A 20,198-nucleotide genomic window follows, 5' to 3' on the forward strand; every position below is an offset into this window, starting at 1 on the left:
GGTGTGGAATCTGAAAAAAAAATGATGCAAATAAACTTATTTACAAAACAAATAGACTCACAGACATGGAAAATAAACATGGTTATCAAAAGGAAAAGGTGGGGGAGGGATAAATTAGGAGCTTGGGATTAGTATGTGCACACTGCTATATACAAAATAGATAATCAACAAGGACCTACTATATAACACAGGGAACTCCACTCAATACTTTGTAATAACCTATACAGGAAAAGAATCTGAAAAAGAGTAGATCGATGTATCTGTATAACTGAATCACTCTGCTATACACCTGAAACTAACAGAACATTGTAAATCAACTATACTCCAATCTAAAATAATTGAATATATATATTTAATTTAGCTGCTGTCACAGTAGTAAAAAGGAAGAAGCATCCTGAGTGCCCTCAACAGATGAATGGGTAAACAAAATGTGGCACCTACAGACAATGGAATAATATTCAGTCTTAAAAAGGGAGGACATTCTAATGCATGCTGCAAAATGCATTAACCTTTGAGGACATTACATTAAGTAAAATAGGTTAGTCTCTAAAAGACTAATACGCATGATTCCACTTATATGAGGTATCTATCTGTAGTAGACAGATTCATAGAGACATAAAGTAGAATGGTGCTTTCAAGGCACCTGGGACAGGAGGGAGAAAGAGGAGTTAGTGTTAATGGTTCAGCTGAGGAAGATGAAAAAGTTCTGAAGTTGGATGGTGGTTATGGTTGCACCGGAAACTGAATATACTTAATACCACAACACTGTCCACTATGAAGTGGTTAAAATGGTAATTTTATGTTGTATATTTTACCACAATAAAAAAAATACTCATTCATTTTATCACTGTATAAGACCTTAGGCCACAGACTGTTCATTTGTCTCCCCTTAACTAGTGGACTTTGGAGTCAGTGCGCAGCTTGATCGAACAGTGGGCAGGAGGAATACCTTCATCGGAACACCCTACTGGATGGCTCCAGAAGTTATCGCCTGTGATGAAAACCCAGATGCCACGTATGATTTCAAGGTATGTCTTCTTACTTCTTCATTAAGTTTCCAGGCATGCCTAAACATCTCACCCTGAGACTTGTAGAGAATTTGCTCATGGCTTTGGGCTTGTGATTTGTGTAATCCAAAGGGAAAACTAAAAGACATTTCTTGAGTGACATTATGACATTATGACATTCAAGTGAGAATCTTTTTAACAAACTCACCCATCATATCTCATTGCCTGTTTGTTAAAAAAAAAAAGCATATATATACATATATATATATATATATATATATATATATATATATATTTAAACCATTTTCTACATTCTTTTAACCTTCTCTTGCTTCTTACTAGAAAATAGATTTCTATTTTGGTTGTAGTTTAGATTTTTGGCAAAGCATATGTATTCTGAGAGCTTTTTATGTTAAAAGAAACCAAGACATGAGTTCATTTTCTTAGGTCATCTTTTTCTGGTTAAAAATAATTATATTTAGTCATTTCTACATAGTTCAAAGTTTAATTATTAGAGTTTCTTTTCAAAATGAGAGAGAATCAGATGGGATGTTGGTAGCTACTTAACAGTGTTTTTATAGCCTATTGCCACGTTTGATAGAAATTTGATTTGTGGCTTGCTATTTTGTATCATCAACTGGAAAATTGCTAGTAACTCAAAGCAGTGTTTAAGTGGAGAGGTGGAAGGTTTCTCCTTCTCCAAGAAGGCCTCCTCTTTTCCACAGGTGCATGGACTTTTCACCAAAGGACTTTAATGATTACTTTGAAATACCCTCATCTTACAGATGTGGGAACTGCACAATGCATACCCAGTTAGTGGTCTTCTCACAGACTTGGCCCCCATATCTCCAAGCTCTATGTTCAGAGTTTTTCCTAAATATTACCATGTTTCTCTTATGATGCACTCCTACATAAATATATATAGGAGTATAAATATCCAATATATAAAATATAAATGTCCAATTTACCAACAAAACAGCCTCTGAAGAGTATATTTGAAGAATTCCTCTATTAAAGAACATTTTTAGTTCTCCACATATGGTGTTATTATTGAAATCAGGTCACAAAGATGCAAACATTGCAATGTCTTTGGGACCCAGTGTCTCAGGGCACTGACAAAATTATTTGCCTCTTTGGAGAAATGCAAGTTTGAAGGTCTAAAAACAAAATAATCTTCTGTAAATTTCCTCCTTCTTTCACAGTTAGTCACTGTAATAACCTGACAACAATCTGTCTGAACACAGCTGCCAAGTTAAAAATTAATCTCTTGCCAAAATAAATGTCATTTATTTAAACTGTTAATGATAAGCACATTTAAATAATTTAATTTGCAAATCCCTTCACAGGAACCACTGCAAAATATATGTCCCAGACCAGATATGTGTACCATGATTGACTATAAGCAATTCTTCAACCTATAGTTATACTTAACAAGTACTAACTGGTCTATATCTTGGCCACAGATATTTTTAATTGCTTTATAGCATACCATAGAGAATCAGAGTGTTTCAAACATTTAACCTCATTTTAGCCTGTAAGTATTTCGTCTGCCTATAATATATATGGGACTTTTGTTCTATGGCATAAGATAGATCCCTGTGACTTAGCTATTTTCTAGAAGAGGGCTCCTGTGATCAAGCCAAAGCTTGGAATTAAACTGATATCTTGAATCTCTTTCTTCAGTCTGTGGTTTATAGTGAGCTTAAGGAATATAGCTTGGAGTCGATGAAAAATTTTTGAGCCTAATGCATAATCCTAGTGTGAACAAAGCCTGATGTATAACTGTAGGTGTGGACAAAGCCTGATACATAACCACAGGTGTGGACAAAGCCTGATGCATAACCCTAGGTGTGGACACAACCTGATGTATGAATAACCACAGGGAGCATTGTGCTGCACTGGGAGGTTTCAGAGGTGCTGGAAGGTCCTGAGACATTAGGAAATCAAAGATTAATTTCTCTGTCTTTTATTAAAAAATAAAGGATTGTGAGGAGAGAACAAATTCAACCAATCAGCCTTTTTAGACCTTCAGTGCAACTTACTTTGTTTGGATTGTCATAAACATAGGTTGTATAAGAGGAGGAAGAATGTGAGCTTCGCTGGCCACTTGTCATGAGTGAAAGAAGGAGCCCAACAAAAGGGTGGATTAGGAAGACCAAGCAGAAAGGAAGATTTGGGGGTTCTTTGAAGATTCGTTCCAACCACTTTGCAGTTTTACTGTGGATCAGAGAAGAAGCTATACTTTAAATAATCTTTCTACTTCTTTCTCAGCATCAGATCTTATCCTTTTTTTTCTGTTCCCTATTCTTAGGAACGTGAGCTGTCACCAGGAGACAGCGCAACAATACATTGACTTTCAAAACCATTTATTCATTCACTCAATGTGTATTTATTGAATACTCACTATGCAAAAGGATTTAGCCAAGCTCTACATGTATATGCAGTTTTTTACTAGAAAGTCCATTTGCGACCTTATCAGAGTTCAGTGGTTTGTTGCTGTGTTTGGTTGTCCATTTGACCCAGTGTGTATCCTAGCTTCAGAGACTGACCTTAGCACTTCAGTCTCTCTCCCGTGCTGTAGACACTTTCAGCCTAGAGGGCATGTTTAGAATAAAAGATGAGTTGAAGGCCACTGGGCTTTGTCGGGTTTTCTTTCACAAAAGCCCTTTCTTTAAAATAAAGACAAAATGCAAAGGAGTATAGTTTGGTTTTATATTTATTTCTTTTTTTGAAGATTTGTTTAATTTACTTTTGGCTGTACTGTGTCTTCGTTGCTGTGCGGTCTTTTCTTTAGTTGCAACAAGCAGGGGCTGGTCCCTAGTGGTGCACAGGCTTCTCCTTGAGGTGGCTTCTCTTGTTGCGAAGCGTGGGTTCCAGGGCCCTCCACTTCAGTAGTTGCAGCTCCTCGGCTCTAGAGCACAGACTCAATAGTTGAGGTGCACAGGCTTATCTGTTCTCCAACAAGTGGGATCATCCCGGGGCAGGGATTGAACCTGTGTTTCCTGCATTGTCAGGCAGATTCTTTACCATTGAACCACCAGGGAAGCCCCTGAGTATTATTTTATTTGCCTAATGTCTTTAGAAACTGCTGTTGTTATTTTTTTTTTTAACTACAGCAGTTCAATAAAATAGGAGCTTCTATATAAGAAAATAGGCTGAAGAGCCCATGGCTTTTATTGCAGTCTGGTTTTGTCTGATATCTGCCGGGCACAGTAAGCCACCGGCTGAAAATAACCCCTATCCTAAGGAGGAGCGCCAGAATCTCATTTGCCTGGTGTTTTCACTTTCCCCTAGAGCCCTTCCTTTCTTGTTTTCAGAAAATCTGTCAAAACACTTCAAGCAAAAGGCAAGGTTTCATTTTCCTGATAAGTAATGTAGGGCAATAATGAAAGCTTTCTCATTTAATAATAAGCATTCAAAAGACTTGGAATTAATAAAACTGTTCAAAATTCCTTGGCTGTTTAAATTGTTATTTTTTTAACTTGAATTTCATTTCATTTAGATGGGATTTGCTGAGTGTTTTATAGTCCTATGTATTTGTTGCTTTAACTTCCTGCTCACTAACGGAAGTTCTCTGTGGGCAAGAGCCCATTCGATAGTTGAATAAAGACGGGCGCAGCTGTCTGCAGGAATGCCACACAGCCATCTGAACGCTGAGATAGTGTGTATGTTGAAGTTGGGCAGATTCCAAGATACAGTGTGAGGCCCACAAAGCAACTTACAATACACATCGTAGTCTTGTTCGCCCCTACCCGATGGATGAATGCCATGTGGATGGAGAACTTAAACTTCTGTTTTCTAACTTTTTATATTGAAGTATAACTGATTCACAGTGTTGTGATAGTTTCAGGTGGACGACAAAGGGACTCAGCCATACATATACATGTATCTGTTCTCTCCCAAGACTCCCCTCCTATCCAGCATGCCATTTAACATTGAGCAGAGTTAAGTACTGGGTGTTCATTGGAAGGACTGATGCTGAAGCTGAAACTCCAATACTTTGGCCACCTCATGCGAAGAGTTGACTCATTGGAAAAGACCCTGATGCTGGGAGGGATTGGGGGCAGGAGGAGAAGGGGACGACAGAGGATGAGATGGCTGGATGACATCACCAACTCGATGGGCATGAGTTTGAGTAAACTCCGGGAGTTTGTGATGGACAGGGAGGCCTGGCGTGCTGCGATTCATGGGGTCGCAAAGAGTCGGACACGACTGAGCGACTGAACTGAACTGAGAGTTCCCTGTGCTACACAGTAGGTCCTTGCTGGTTATTCATTATAAACAGAGCAGAATGTACATCTTAAACTTTTTATTTTATATATCTTTCTGTAACTGTTCTAGTTTTTTAAACCATAAACTGGTCATGCATTTATAGTAGCTTAGTCAAGTAAGAGAAGTATGGTGAAATGGTATATCCCCTCAACCCCACCGCCCATCCACTGGCCTGATCTGTGCTAATGTCGTCTCTTATGCACCTAAACTCTGAGACTTTGCACACAGGTGCTGTAGACCATTTAAAGACATAGATGTCTCCTGCAGGGTTTGGGTGAGTATTGTGCTCTGGCTGTTGAGCACGTACTCATTCTCCCGTGTTACAGATAATTGGCTTTATTCAGACGGAATGAAAAGCACCCCTGAATATAGGAGGCTCAGCTGGAGAGAAAGGGAGCACTTGCCTAGTCAGGGAGCATCACCAAGGTGTGTGCGATGTGCTTCATAATAGGATGATCTTCACATTGCAGAGTGAGGTTTGCCTCTCATGTGAGGCCTGACCTCTGTCTACTGAAGTTTCAACAAAGCTCCCATCCCCATGTGGCAAGAAGACAGGATGATACAGACACCAATGTTACTGTTACTGGCAGAGACAAACTTCTATTCAACATATTCCTCGTGCTCCATGTTCACACCCACTTGTATAGGACTTTTTAGTCAGACATACTGCCCCCTCAACCAGGCTCTCAGTTGATCCCCAGGTGAAGAAAATAACCTGTTTTTCCAATATTTTCTCTGTGGTCACATTACAAATGTAGATGAACAAGGAATTCTGGGGGAGATGAGATTATGAATAACTACCTCTAAAGAAGGCTGAGCACCAAAGAATTGATGCTTTCAGTTTGTGGTGCTGGAGAAGACTCTTGAGAGTCCCTTGGACAGCAAGGCGAACAAAGCAGCCAATCCTAAAGGAAATCAATCCTGAATATTCATTGGGAGACTTGATGCTGAAGCTCAAGCTCCAGTACTTTGGCCACCTGATGCAAAGAACTGACTCACCGAAAAAGACCCTGATGCTGGGAAAGATGGGAGGCAGGAGAAGAGGAGAGCAACAGAGGATGAGACAGTTGGATGGCATCACCCACTCAATGGACATGAGTTTGAGCAAACTCCAGGAGATAGTGAAGGCCAGGGAAGCCTGGTGTGCTAAAGTCCATGGGGTCATGAAGAATCAGACATGACTGAGCAACTGAACAACCTCTGCTCGAATGGCCTCAGTTACCCTGATCTCACCACCTTGGTTCTGTTTATATATAATATAGTGTATATGATGTAGGGCATGGCATGCCTTTGAAGTTGGATAGGATTGGTTTAAAATGTAGACATCACTTCCTTGCACTGTATAACTTCAGGGAAGTTATTTAACCTTTCTGAGACTGTGGGAGTAACAATTGTATATTACAAGGCTATATTAGAGTAAAGTGAACTGACATATATAAACAAATTAATTCAATACCTTTTGATAAGTAGTTAATGTATGGTAGTTAATATTCATGTTTATATTTCATATGAAGGTACTGTCATTTGGAGACATTTTGACCTAAAAAAAAATCCCAGCAATATCATAGAATTTGAGCCACCTATTTGTACTATACACCTCTACTTTTCTGCTTACATTGAGCCAGGATCTGCTTCTCTGCAACTTATACCTCTAGATTAAGGTGCTGTCCTTAGGGACCACATACAATAAATTCATTTTGCTTTTTCCAGGTGTAGCATTTCCAAAAAGAGAATAAGTTGCATGTTGAAAGACTGATTGCTGATCTTCATTAAAAAAAAAAAAAAGACTGATTTCTTGGTCTTGCAAAACTTGGTAGACTCTACTGCACCAATTGCACCTATTATGAAGCTCTTGTTTGTGAGCTCCAGACCACCCTGCTCGCCTCTGCTCAGGGGTGATGGTGTCAGGACTCAGTTAACCCCATTTCTGCTTGGCCATGTCGGTAGATCGCAAGGCTGGAGGAGGAACACACCTTTTCCTGTTTGCTTCCTCTAAGCTTCCTGTTTCCTCCTGTAACATCCCAGAAACCTCTTTGAGTACCAGGGCTCCGTGTCACTCACAGGTTTGCTCGTTGAACTGCCAGTCAATGATAATTGGACCTCAGGATTTGTCTGCCGGTTATGTTAAGTCCCCACTATGTACACTGCCTTGTGTTAGGAACTTTGCATATATACCTTGTTTTTTAATTGTTACTATTTTTAATGTTTTTTAATTTATTTGGCTGCGTTGGGTCTTAGCTATGGCACATGGGATCTTTTGTTGCAGTGCGCAGATCTCTAGTTGTGGCATATGGCCTTAGTCGCTTGCAGCACGTGGACTTTGCTCTGAGGCATGTGGGATCTTCATTCCCCAACCAGGGGCCAACACTTGCCCTGCGTTGCAAGGCGGTTTCCTAACCAGTGGACCACCAGGGACATATCCTACATATCTTAACTGAATTCTCATATTAACCGTGCAAGATAGGTGTTCTATTCGTGCTACAAGTGAGGACATGGGTTCAGAGGGTCCAGGGGGGTCACCCCAGGTCTGCTCGCTACACAACATGTATTCTTTCTACCTCTTGGGGCACACTGGGGTTCCTCTCCTGCCCACCGTGCCCCCCCCCCCCCGCCCCCTGCACCTCTCTCTTCTTGTGTGGCTGGTTCGGCCTTCTGAAAGCCCTTTCATTTGTTGAGCAGCCCAGCCCCAAGAGGAATGGCCGCTTGTAATGTTCAAGTTCCTTTGTGCCAGCTGGCCCCCCACCAGCCAGAAGTTGTGTGCCTGCCTCTGCCTTCTCGGAGGCACTAGAATTTGTCTCTGTTCTGTTAGTGATGCACACAGCACTGAGCTATTAATCACACTGCCGGCCAGCCTGCACTGCACCTCTAGAATAATGAATGACCCAACCCCTGCCAGGATGAGTCACACCACGGCCACGGAGGAAACTTATCTCTCCCAACTCTCTCCTCATCTTGTTTCTCCCTCTTCCCGTCTCTCGTCTCCTGTGATCTGTCTTGCCAGTTGTAATTGGAACATTTTCTCCCGTATTTAAGTTCTGAAGTGTCTCTGGGACTTGCTAATATATCCAAAGGCTTAAACAAGGCCCGCCAAGGACGTTTATTGCTTTCTAGCATGGGCAGTTAAGCATAGCTTACAAGCGGCTCTGGGTATATATGGCCAGGAATATAAATGTTCCTTTCGGAATACAAGAGAATCCCAGAAAGGAAAAAAAAAAAAAAATGATCCTAATAATGATATCAAATGAAGGCTTAGAGAAGAAATAATCTCTGGCCTGGTCACATGACAAAAGATGCACCAGAGTTGGGATGCTGTGATCTTTTGTTTGAAGGGGTTGTTTGGGCGGGGGGGTGGGTGTTGGGGAAAGCGGCCAGAGAGAGAATCTGAGATGCTGTGTACTGAATGAAGGAAACGTCACTCTTTTCACTAACATCGCTCTTTCCACCTTCCTGCTTCTGGTGGAATAAAGGGAGGATCACCTGACAACTGGGACCTCTGTTCTTCCTTACTATGGAAATATGCTTCCTCAAATGATTGCTCTGTACATATGATCACTGAGAAATGTTTTTAGCTGTACTTACGTTTCTTGTGTCACCAGAAATCTGAAGGAAGGCAGGTGAGTATTGATTGATGTCTTCAAACATGGGCTCCCACCTTCCTGCCCTGTCATCCTTAATTTGTTGACTTATTGCCTCATGGTTGCAAGATGGATGCTGTAACTCCAGATGGCATGTTTGTATTCAAGGCACTAAGAAGTGGGAAAGAGTTGTCAAGACACCAGCTGTATTTGTCATTTATTTCAGGAGAAGCAAAAGCTTTCCCAGAAGATGTTTGCCTGGGTCTCAGCAGCCAGAACTAGGTCACTTCCTTGACTGCCATCCTTAGCTGAGGGAAATCTGGATACCAAGTTTAGCTTTCCTATGCTCTGAAATGGAGGCAGCAAGGGCAGTGCAGGTTGAAATGCTTGTTGGGTTAGCCAGCAAACAGTACTGGCCACACCCAATTCGAGGGAAGCCATAGAAGGCTAAACTGGGCAGACAAAGGCAGTCTGACTTCACAGTAGAAGACAAGGAGATGATGAATTATTCTTGAGCCCACCGTGTACCAGGTTTTGTGTTAGCAGCATACCTGCATACATACATGTCACAGTTGTCTGTTGTGTAGTGGAAAGCTGATCTCTGTGCAGTCTTCTGGATGCAGTTAAATTAGGAACCTGAACTTGAATCTGGGTCTGTTTGACTTATTCACACTGCCTCTAGGAAGTTGAGCACTGGTTTGGGATGTGCCTCACTGAATCTCAACACTTTCATCTGAGTCACTAGCACTTTAAGTTACCTGTAGACAAAGGAGGAATCTGAAGCAATTATTTTATGGGTCCCTAATAAGTTTTTTAAAGTGAGTTATTAGGTTCTTACATTGTGATGACAGTGTTAAAAAAAGAACTAGCCTGGGAGGCAGGAGACCCAGCTCTTATTAAAAGCTGGTGCTTAGTTGCTCTGTGGTCGTAAGTCATTTTATCTCCTCTGTGAAATGAAAAGTTGGACTAAATGATCTACAAAAGGTCTAAGGGACTTTCCTGGAGATTCAGTGGTTGAGACTCTGCGTTCCCACTGCAGAGGGCAGAGATTCGATCCCTGGTCGAGGAACTAAGATCCCACATGTTGCGTGAACAAAAACAAACAAATAAAACCATCCTTCTACAGAGGGTCTAGCCTTAAGACCCTTAGGTTTTGCTCCTTTCTCTTCTGTGTCTATTCACTCAACAAGTATTTATGAAGTGCCTACTATGTGCCAGGCACTGTTCTAATGCTATGTACCAGTCAACAAAGCAAAGATTCCCTGCCCTTGTGGACTTCATGATCCAAGTGTGTGTGTTGTGGGCAGGGGACACAAACAATGAACAAAAAACATAATAAATTAGTGATGAATCAATTACACAGTTGTCAGAAGGTGATCAGTTGTCTGGGGAACAGAAGTGGGAGAGAGGGAGGAGTCTGGCCATGCTGGGAGAGAGATTGGGTGGTCCTCACTAAGAGCAGAGCATTTGAGCAAAGACTTTCATGGAGGGGAGAGAGTCATTCCACACACAATTGATGAGGTTCAGTGCTACAGGCAGAGGGAATATCTGGAGCAAAAACCGTAAGGTAGGAGTTTGCAAGAGTTTTCTGAGCATCTTCTTTGCCTGTCTGAAGACTAACCTGGAACTTTTCTCATCCCAGTTCCATCACTTCCCTTCACCTGTGTTGGCTTTCAAACCAGTTCAAGCTTCCTAGACTTGAAAGCCAGTTAATTTGACTTTATATGGCAGGTGGGGACAGAGAGCCCAGCCACCGCCTTCGTATTTGCATCTCGGTTCACACTGCACAAACACTCGCTTTCCCAAGATGCTGGATAGGTGGTAGGAGAACCGCCGGGGCCTGGAGTCTTATCAGAACAGCCCAATCCATCCACCATCTCCAGACTGTTTTATCTGTTTTCTGTTCAATGCCTCCCATGCAGTGAGTCAGGGTTTCCGTCATGTTCCCCAGTGATTGTCTGTGTCAGTGAACCATCATGTTCCGGTACAAGAGAGCCATGTGTTCATCTTTACAGTTGCTGCTCTTGAGCCAGCCTGTGATGGGTGGGCTGCGCTTTCCCCATTAGCTCCAAAAAGAACCTCAGTGAGCAAGACCAGCAGCCCGCGGGAAGATTTAGCCACTTGCCAGGCTGTGCCACTCTTGTGTGTGTGTGTGTGTGTGTATTCAGTGATACATTTGAATATACCTTGAAATGGAACAAAGAAAGGATGATAAAGTGATGTGCTATGCAGTGATGTTCTTGGAATCTGTGGTTTTGTGCAGGTGCATTGTTATCCCCAAATGGACTAAGAACTTGTAACATTTATGTGGACGAGTTGATGGTCTCGTGAATTAAAGAATCCCTGCTTGGTCCCAGTGTGGGGTTAGGATGTGCCCCCAGCCACCTGCTCTAAGGTAGATCAGATTTTAGGCAAGAGTCTAGATCCCCTTGAAAGCCCTGTCCAGGTTGTATGGGCCTCAGTTCAAATACTGAACAGGCCTGGGTGTCGCCCAGAGGATATTGAGAAGTTTAGTTGTAGGGAATGGCTCTGGGAAGAGTTCATAGTTCTCTTCCAGTTGTATCTCCTTGACATGTGACTTTGACATTTGCTTGGTGGGAATAGCAAGGGAACTTAACTTTGATCTCTGAAATCTTGTGAGGTTACATGTGAGAATTTGAAATGATGTACAAAATGCAGCATATATTTAAAAAGAAGGGGAGTGTGAGAGTCTTCATCAGGATTGTGAACCACTGAACCGAGTGTACGTGTGTTTTCTTAGCAGTCTTTTTGGCATTTCCTGACTTGGTTTTCCCTTCTCCTGATGTGCTTCCCTTCTATGTGCTATTTAGAAACAGTTGAGCGATGGGCACAGAGTGGGGGAGAAGCATATTGCTCAAGATTGCATAGGTCGAGGTGGAGGCGTTAGCCCAGAAAATTCTGATAAGAGCATGAAAGTTAATCTGAGAATAAGAAAGACAATAAGGGTATAGGATTTCTACTTTGCATATGTGTCTACTTATTGGATAAAAATATATGGTAATATTGTTCATTCATTTAACAGATATATCGGGCACCCACTACAGTGGCCAGCTCTATCCTAAGCACTGAGATACAGCAGTGAAGTGAAGTGAAGTCACTCAGTCGTGTCCGACTCTTTGCGACCCCATGGACTGTAGCCCATCAGGCTCCTCCATCCATGGGATTTTCCAGGCAAGAGTACTGGAGTGGGTTGCCATTTCCTTCTCCAGAGATACAGCAGTAGACAACACTTAACAAAAGCTTCCCCATCCTCATCTTGTTTGGTTAAATGATATGAATTGCTGGGCTTTTTTGTAGGTTAAAAACAAATGACTATAAATACTGTATGATCTAGCATCTACTATATGGTCCAGTCATTCCACTCTTAGGTCTTTACTTAAAAGAAACAAGAGCATACATCCATACTAAGGCTTGCATGTGAGTATTTGTAGCAGCTTTATTTTTCATGGCCTTGACTGGAAACAACTCAAATGTCCATCAAGTGAATGAATAAACATATTGTAGCATCTGTGTCGGTACAATGGAGCACTACTCAGCAGTAAGAAGGACTGAAGTCCTAATACACAAGGCAATGTGCATGGGCCTTAAGTACATCATGTTAAGTGAAAGAAACCAGGAGATTTCGTATTATACAATAACTTTAGAAGATAGCAACTAATCCACAGTAACAAAAAGCAGATCAGTGGGTGCCTTGGAACAGGAACCGGGGTAGGAGACAGAAGGGCAGGAAATGGAGATTACAAAGGGACAATGAGACCTTTTGGGGAGATGAATGTGTTTGCTGCTTTGACTGTGCTGATGGTTTCACAGGTGTCCTTGAACACCAAACCCTTTCAGTTGGTACACTTTGAGTATGTGCAATTAATTACTTGACAGTTTTATTTCAGTGAAGGTATTAAAAACAGTCAAACAGCAGCAGTTTCTTGTGGTTCGATCAGTAGGGAAATTTTAGTGATGAATTGATGTTTGAAACCTCCTATTTGTTTTTCGTTCACGTATGGAAAACTCACCATGTGTCAGGCACCACGAAAGGTGGTATCAACGAGGAGCAAACAACGCTGTTTTTGCTTGAAGCGCAGTCGGTTTGAAAAGAGATGGCTGGACAGCTCTCCCATAGGCAGTTCTGAAGCAGTTACCTGGTGTAGCCCAGTGATCCTTTATTGACTGCATTTACCCATGCTTCTGCGCCTTCCTTGTTTTTCAGAGTGACTTGTGGTCTCTGGGAATCACCGCTATCGAGATGGCAGAAGGTGCTCCCCGTAAGTACCTTCCTCTGGGTGAAATCTGTTGCTGGCCTGCTCTGCAGGTACGGATGCTTCCTTGCCAGTAGCTTTACCTTATGCTACACTGAGCCCTGCGTGGACTCAAGCTGGCATACCGAGAAAGCAGAGTCATCCAGATCAACCAGGAATCCATTCATTTCAGAGTGGCATGCGGATTTGTATTTATGAGGGGAGACCAGAAAGGAGAGGAGAGCAGACTCTGAGAAGTCTTGTCTGTCTTATATACTCAGTGTATGGTCTGTTCTTCAACTGCTCTTCACCTGTAGTCAAACTGAGACCAAACCACAAAGAGTGTAAACGCCAGCATTTCAGAAATTCAAAGCTGATTTTCAGGCATGGGTTATGGGAACAGTTGCACTCGGTTGCTGTCATTCCTATTAAAATACTAATGGTTAGGTTGTTAGATTTCCCTGCTTATTTGAGACAGAGTGGGCAGGGCTCTGGCTGCCCGAAGAGCCTCTCCAGTTCCTGGGAATCTGGAGCATTGGGCCCACCGAGACCTTCCCCAGCTACATGGTCGTCATGAGCATGTGCCTCTGAGACTCCATTCAGGAAGTGTAACTGACCAGGGATGGCTGCCATGAAGGCTCCTCCCAAGGGCCACTCCCCTCCCGTGACCGAGCGTGGCAGGGACATAAGGCAGACCCTTTCCCGGAAGACGGGAACTCCTTGGAGGGCAGCTTTCATGCCTCAGTTTCCCTCCTTGATTTCCTTAGACTGCAGGACAGCCTAGCAACACTTCCACCTACTTTTTCTCCCTCTCACCTTCACTGCCATCAGACTTCATAGCAATCTGACAACTCTCCCAGCCTTCCCTGGCTCCTTCACTATTTCCTTTCAGGCAGGAATTTCCTCCAGTGATATTTTCTCATGTTTAATATCACCTTAATGTCTTGCTTTTCGGAAGACCTGGACCAAAACAGGCCCCACGTTAGTATGATGGGTCATTGTGCTCATATGACTTTTTACCCTCAAGTTATCGTGGTTTTCTTACTTCTCACTCCAGAATTAGTAGAATTCACCTGTAGCACGACTGGAGCATTTGCTGACCACACGTCCCTTACCCACAATGCTGGTACGCTTTTATGAATCAGAAAGATAATCTTGGCAGTCTTGAAACTATATCATCATGCTTAATGAGCAGTTACTGCCTGTGTGCTCATGTCCGACTCTTTGGGAGCCCACGGACTGTAGCCTGCCAAGCTCCTCTGTCCATGGGATGCCCCAGGCAAGAGTACTGGAGTGGGTTGCCATTTCCTCATCCAGGGATCTTCCCAACCCAGGGATCGAACTCGTGTTTCCTGCATCTCTTTCCTTAGCAGGTGGATTCTTTGCCACTGAGCCACCTGAGAAGCCCCTAAACAAAAGTCGGAGGGAGCTAAAAATAAGCTTTCTCCCAGCAGAATCCTTTAGCTTTGGGGGAGAATGTGTTCTTATTCCAGGCAGAAAAGATATTCCCAGATGTTTGAAGAGTAAAAACTAGTGAAATATTCTGATTGAATAGGCTGTGAGTGTTTTCACTATAAATGATAATGTCGTCTTTACAATGTGAGATATCTTTATGAGTCTTCTACCAGACTTCTTTGCCTTAATCCTCTGGTCTTCCTGGGGCCATTGAACAAAACCAAACAAACAAAATCCATCATGAAAAGCCTGAAAGCCATTCAAGGTATTTATCAATACAGAGAGAACGGTATTTTGGTCTAATGCTTTATACTCCAAAAACCCATGTATTAATATTAATAGATAATTAATAGATAATAAGCACTGCATTTGGGGAAGCCTTCAGTGTATAAGAGATATACCATGGATTATTTGGGATTTTGCTAATTAAAAATAACTTACTGTCTCCATTGTAGTTATTACCTGGGTATTGTTTACTTGGAGTCTTAATGGTTATTTTTAGCAAAGCAAAGGTTGTTGAGCCTTTGACTTGTTTTCCTTAAAAATGAAGGGCAAGTAGACACGTTAACAATCTCTAGTTGAAAGGTGTTAGACTTCATGAGACCCCTGTAATCCGTCTCATTTAACGCTCACCAAAGGGAAACTATGATCTCCTGACTCTGCTCACGGGCCATGCCTGGACTCAGGAAGCCGTTTGGCAGCATTATCGGCGCAGAAGGGACGGGCGTAGCCCGGGTTTGGCCCCCTGACCTGAGCTGGCTCTTGTTTTGGTCTCTTGCAGCCCTCTGTGACATGCACCCCATGAGGGCTCTCTTCCTCATCCCCCGGAACCCAGCGCCTCGGCTGAAGTCCAAGAAGTGGTGAGTTTGGTCTTCAATGTTCTGCACATCTAATGTCAAGAGTTTCTGCATTTCTGTTTGCAATGAGCTCAGATCTTTAGGTCCTGCTAACAGGATTAGATGAATATGTACTGAGACTTGTTGAGTGATCTTCTGTATGCTGTTATTCATCTTAAAGTACATATTAAGGACCTGCTATTTGCACAGTAAGTCCTTATTCATTATGAGGAGATATTAGCTAAAGTGGGTAGCAGAACCCAAGAAGTAACATGGAAACACTTTGATTTATCACTCAGAGTAATATCTTTCCCAGCAGTGCAGAACATCTCCTCAGAACGGGTGATAGTTTAGAGTCAGCCCATTAGATTGGCTGACTTTTCTTCTGTTCCTTAAGGCATTAATTCCCTAAATGTATATACACACTTGGTACTATGTGAGGTGATTTCATGCTCTGTGCATGAACATTTATAGTTTTTGTTTTTGCTATTGCTTGCTCTTTATGACAGGTGGTACTGGCTGCTTCTTGTTGCAGTGATCTAACCTTTCCATTTAATAAACTGATTCACAGAAAAAGTGACTTAAAGAAAAATACTAAGTGAATACGTGCATGGATGATGAAGGGTATAGTAAAAATTATATTGGTAGTGTCTGATTGACTGGAGTTTGTAAACAGAGTTCTACAGATTAGACCAGGATTTTAACTTTTGGCTTTTTTGTGCACGTACACTAGAGTCTTTGTCTCTTATTCTGGAGCAAGAATTCATTGCTTCTTCCCTTCCCCTGTGGATAATGGTGTATCTTCCTTCATACGTTCTCAATTCTGGTTCCCTTTGCCATGGGGCCAATTCCTGGACCACTTAAGACCACCTATCCTTTTCTAGATACCTTCTAGGCAGTTTTGAGCATGAAGGGACAAGACCCTTCTGCCTTTTCTCATATCGCTTCATGATCAGGTCCTCACATTTCTCACACACCCACCCACAGTTTCCCCCTCCACTACACAAAAGCAGTCTTATTTAATACCATTATCCAGGAATGACATAGTGACCCTGGCAGAACAAGAGAAAAGCATACTGCACAGAGAGAGGGGAAAGAAACAGCCGGAATAGATGACAGCCTCAGAGTTAGTTGCCAAGGGCTGCATGGGGAGAGAGTGAGGGTTGCTATTGGTAACAAGGAGGCAGAGCATCCCTCCTCCTCTCTCCGGAGGGTCGCCGTGGTGTGAGACATCACTCTCTCCCCAGCAACAGCTTTCCATTGGGTACCACACAGCACATGATCCACAGGTGCCCAGAGGCTCTGCTTCCTCCCTTCTCCCTAGAACAGGCTCCCAGAAAGGGGCTGGCTCAGTTCTGGAAGATCCTTGGAAACCTCAGGGACCCTGTGAAGCTCTCCGCGAGCTTTCTGTTTGTCCTTCATGCCACGCTTCCCAGGAAGGTTGGGAGGGGCTGCTGCGTCCGGCGGGCTTCACCCACCCTGTCCCCTCCCTACCTCCTCTGCCTTCACTGATACTGGACAGGTGCTCCTAGCTCCACCACAAAGGACAAACTGACCATCCGTACCTGTGCTGTTTGCCCAGCGTCGTGTGGCCACGCATTGCAGTTCAGAAATGTTTGTGTTCATTGCCAACTTTAAAAAAAACTGGCAGTCCATGGAGATTTCTGGCCTTTTTTTCCCCACAAAGGTGCAGCCACGCTGCCCTGCCCAAGCATTCCTGCTCCCTTTTAGGGTGAGCCCTCATGCTTCTGCCCCCATCACCGCCTCTTCCGGCCCAGAAGCTGGAATCCCTTGGTTACCGCACTGGTCCTGTCTTCTTAGCCCTGCTCTGCAGTGCCCTTCTGTGTGACCCGTCTGGCCCCCAGGACTGACCAGCCCCCACGCTACAGTTTCCTAGTTCGTTGACCTTGTTCCAACAGGAGCCACCCTGCATTGACCTTGCCTGAGAAGTACAGACTTGAGGGGAAATATAGGCTGACTTCTCTGCTTCAGAACTTTGGCGATGAGAGCTAATTTTATAATGCTGCAGGGAGCTGGATCAGTCCAGGCTGACTTCGTCTCACCAGCCTCCTTGCACGCCCTTGCGTGGCTCAGAATGAGAGCCAGCTAGGAGAAGGGGTGCCACATGCCAGGTAGCGGACGGGAAAATGACGTGGCTGTTTGAGAGCCAGTGGAAGAAACAAAAGACCTGGTAAAATACACTTTCTCAGTCAGAACCCAGCCGTTATAAAGATGGCCATGCAGCCCCCAGCCACAGGATACTTGGTAGGGCTCGAATTTCTCTGCACTAGAATTCCAGTTTTTAAATGAAAATATTTAGGCACTTCAGAGTACTTGTATTGAACGACCAGGTTCAGAGTGATTTAAAATAGGTTAGGGTTTGGGAGGAAATAAAATATTTCTATTTTCCTTTTCCTTTTCCCCCTTATCCCCCACCAAAACAAAAAAAAAAAACCTCTAAAATGTTCTTTTGTATCTACCTATTCTCTACTTTAATGAGTTATCTGATGAAATGCACTATTCCCAGTGTATGTTCCAACTTATGACCAAAGAGGGCACCATTGTGGCAGAGACAGCCATGAACTCTCCATTATAAGCATTCAGCTGAGGATCATTTCCAAGGAACTGACTGAATCTACAACGTACAAGGCATATGTATGTTGTAGTCTCAGCAACATATTTGTGTGTGTGTGTATTTAAAATATATATAAATTTAAGATATACATAAAAACTTGATTTTACTGAATTCAGGATTCTTTAAATTCTGTAGTGCTTTACAGTTTTCAAAAGTTTCACACATATGATTTCATATAATCCCCTAATAGCCTTTATTTTCTTAGCCACAACCCTGCTGGACAGATGCTGTGAGTCCTCATATTATGGGTGAGAGTCTGAGGCTTAGGTGGGTTATGGTCCTTGCCCAAGGCTGGGGCCTCTGAAGAAGGATGGGGATGACTTTGTTCCTGTAAAAGGTGGTCAGTCTTGTCCTTTTCGCATGCCCTTTAAATGTGAAGATTCCACACAGGCAAAGAGTATTCAGCTAAGCTCATTGGAGAGGTCGTAACTGCTTATCTCTGGGAAGAGGGATAAGATTCCTGGTTTAAACCACTCATGCTCCAGATGGAGACTGGAGGCCCGATGAGGTTGTGTTTTATCCTGAGTCCCAGTTACAGCAGCCTGGAAGCCCAGCCTGCTGCTTTTACTCCAGAGCTTCCAGCCATTTCTCTTATTTTATGAAACTACAGTCCCGATTCCTGGTGAGTTTCCTGGCACTTTTGTTTTAGAAATAACAATGTATTTTTAGGGGCGCAGGGAGCTCTCAATGAAATAATGATAATAGAAAATATCAGAAAATACTTCAAATAGGCTATATTTATTAGTAGTAGTGTGACTTTGGACTTTATTAAAATAAAAAAAATTACTAGAGTCTTTTAAAATCAGCATTTTTTGCAGTCTTCTTGGAGATAGCAATCCTGCTCACTCTTGCTGCTAATGCATCTAATACTAATATACATAAAGTAGTTCTGTTAAAGAATTCTGTACTATTCATTTCAACAGGAGTTGGGAAAAACACTGTCACAATTCCACTCTTAGCCCTCAGGCAGATCCTACTGTCCTTTAAGCCTGGTGATGGTCAGAGATTGTGGGATATTGTCATCAATAGTCAAAGTATTATTAATAATAATAATCATAGCATTTGTGATGTCACAAGCACAGTTCTAAGTATTTTACATGAAGTGACTCATTCATTTATCACAGCAGTCTTTTGAGATAAGTGCTAACAGTATCCCCATTTGCAGCCAGGGAAACTGAGATACAGAAAAGTTAAGTAATATGCCCAAAATCACACAGTTAGCAAATGATAGAACCTGAAATAGAGAAAAAGGATAGTTCTAGGCAAGTGGAAATTTTAAAGATCAAATTGCTTTTAGAGAGTCTGAAGATTACTAGAAACTTTTAGCCCAAGCAGCTATAGTGATTAATGTAATGATCGTTCAGACATTTTTAATACCTCCAAGGACAGAGAAACCTGGCGAGCTACAGTCCCTGGGTTCACCAAAGAGTCTGACACGACTTAGCAACTAAACAACAACAATAACACAATTTAACATATAAACAGGAAAATCTGAGAAGATAAAGTGCTCAGTGACACTGGTATTAGAAGAACTAGTGTCTCAGACTATAAGCACCAATCACTGTCTTTTATCTCTCCATGCCAAACCTTGGGAAATTAGTATTGCTAATCTCAGGCTTTTTAAAAAAGTGACAGAACTGAATTATAGGCAACTAAGACTAAAACAATAAAGGTATAGAAATGTACTTTAAACCCACTAGGCCTCTCTGCAAAGAGTCAGGTGATTCTCAATGTAGGTGAAGTTTTTTTATTTTTAATTAAATGTGTAATTAAGCATATTGATTCTTTGGTCACACTAACTTACATGGAGACAGTGCATCTTTGAAGATTTGTTTTAAGTAAGCATTATTTTCTCTTCAAGCAGAATCATTTGCAGAGGACATGGGATAAACTGCCAGCTTTGTAATTTCGCGCATCTTGGCTCATCCTCTGGGCCCAAAGATATTCTCTTGAGTATATCATGAGATTCCTTCCCACCAGGAGACATACTGGAAAAAAGACTGCTATAACTATTTCCATTAAACTCCCTGAACACACTCCCATCCTGGAGATGTCTCTGGCTTTTGTGAGGTGTCAGGATCGGGGAAGGGAATGTATAGTCTATTAAGTCTGGCTCTCTTTTTAAATTAGGTGTGATTTCTTTTATTTATCATCCCCTAATGAAC

The 20,198-nt window shown here is 42.4% G+C and overlaps 1 protein-coding gene across 7 annotated transcripts in view; it reads left to right on the forward strand.

Moving 5' to 3' along the window:
* Positions 1 to 20,198, forward strand: part of TNIK (TRAF2 and NCK interacting kinase) — a 389,309-nt gene that overhangs the window by 262,260 nt on the left and 106,851 nt on the right. For all 7 annotated transcript variants that reach the window (XM_070466423.1, XM_070466420.1, XM_070466421.1 and 4 more), the window contains exons 7-9: positions 898 to 1,028; positions 13,080 to 13,134; positions 15,344 to 15,422. In XM_070466423.1, coding sequence (XP_070322524.1) covers positions 898 to 1,028; positions 13,080 to 13,134; positions 15,344 to 15,422 — 265 coding nt within the window. The remainder of the gene's footprint in view (positions 1 to 897; positions 1,029 to 13,079; positions 13,135 to 15,343; positions 15,423 to 20,198) is intronic.

This window comes from Odocoileus virginianus, chromosome 4 (genome assembly GCF_023699985.2).
Source record: "Odocoileus virginianus isolate 20LAN1187 ecotype Illinois chromosome 4, Ovbor_1.2, whole genome shotgun sequence".
Taxonomy (NCBI): Eukaryota; Metazoa; Chordata; class Mammalia; order Artiodactyla; family Cervidae; genus Odocoileus; species Odocoileus virginianus.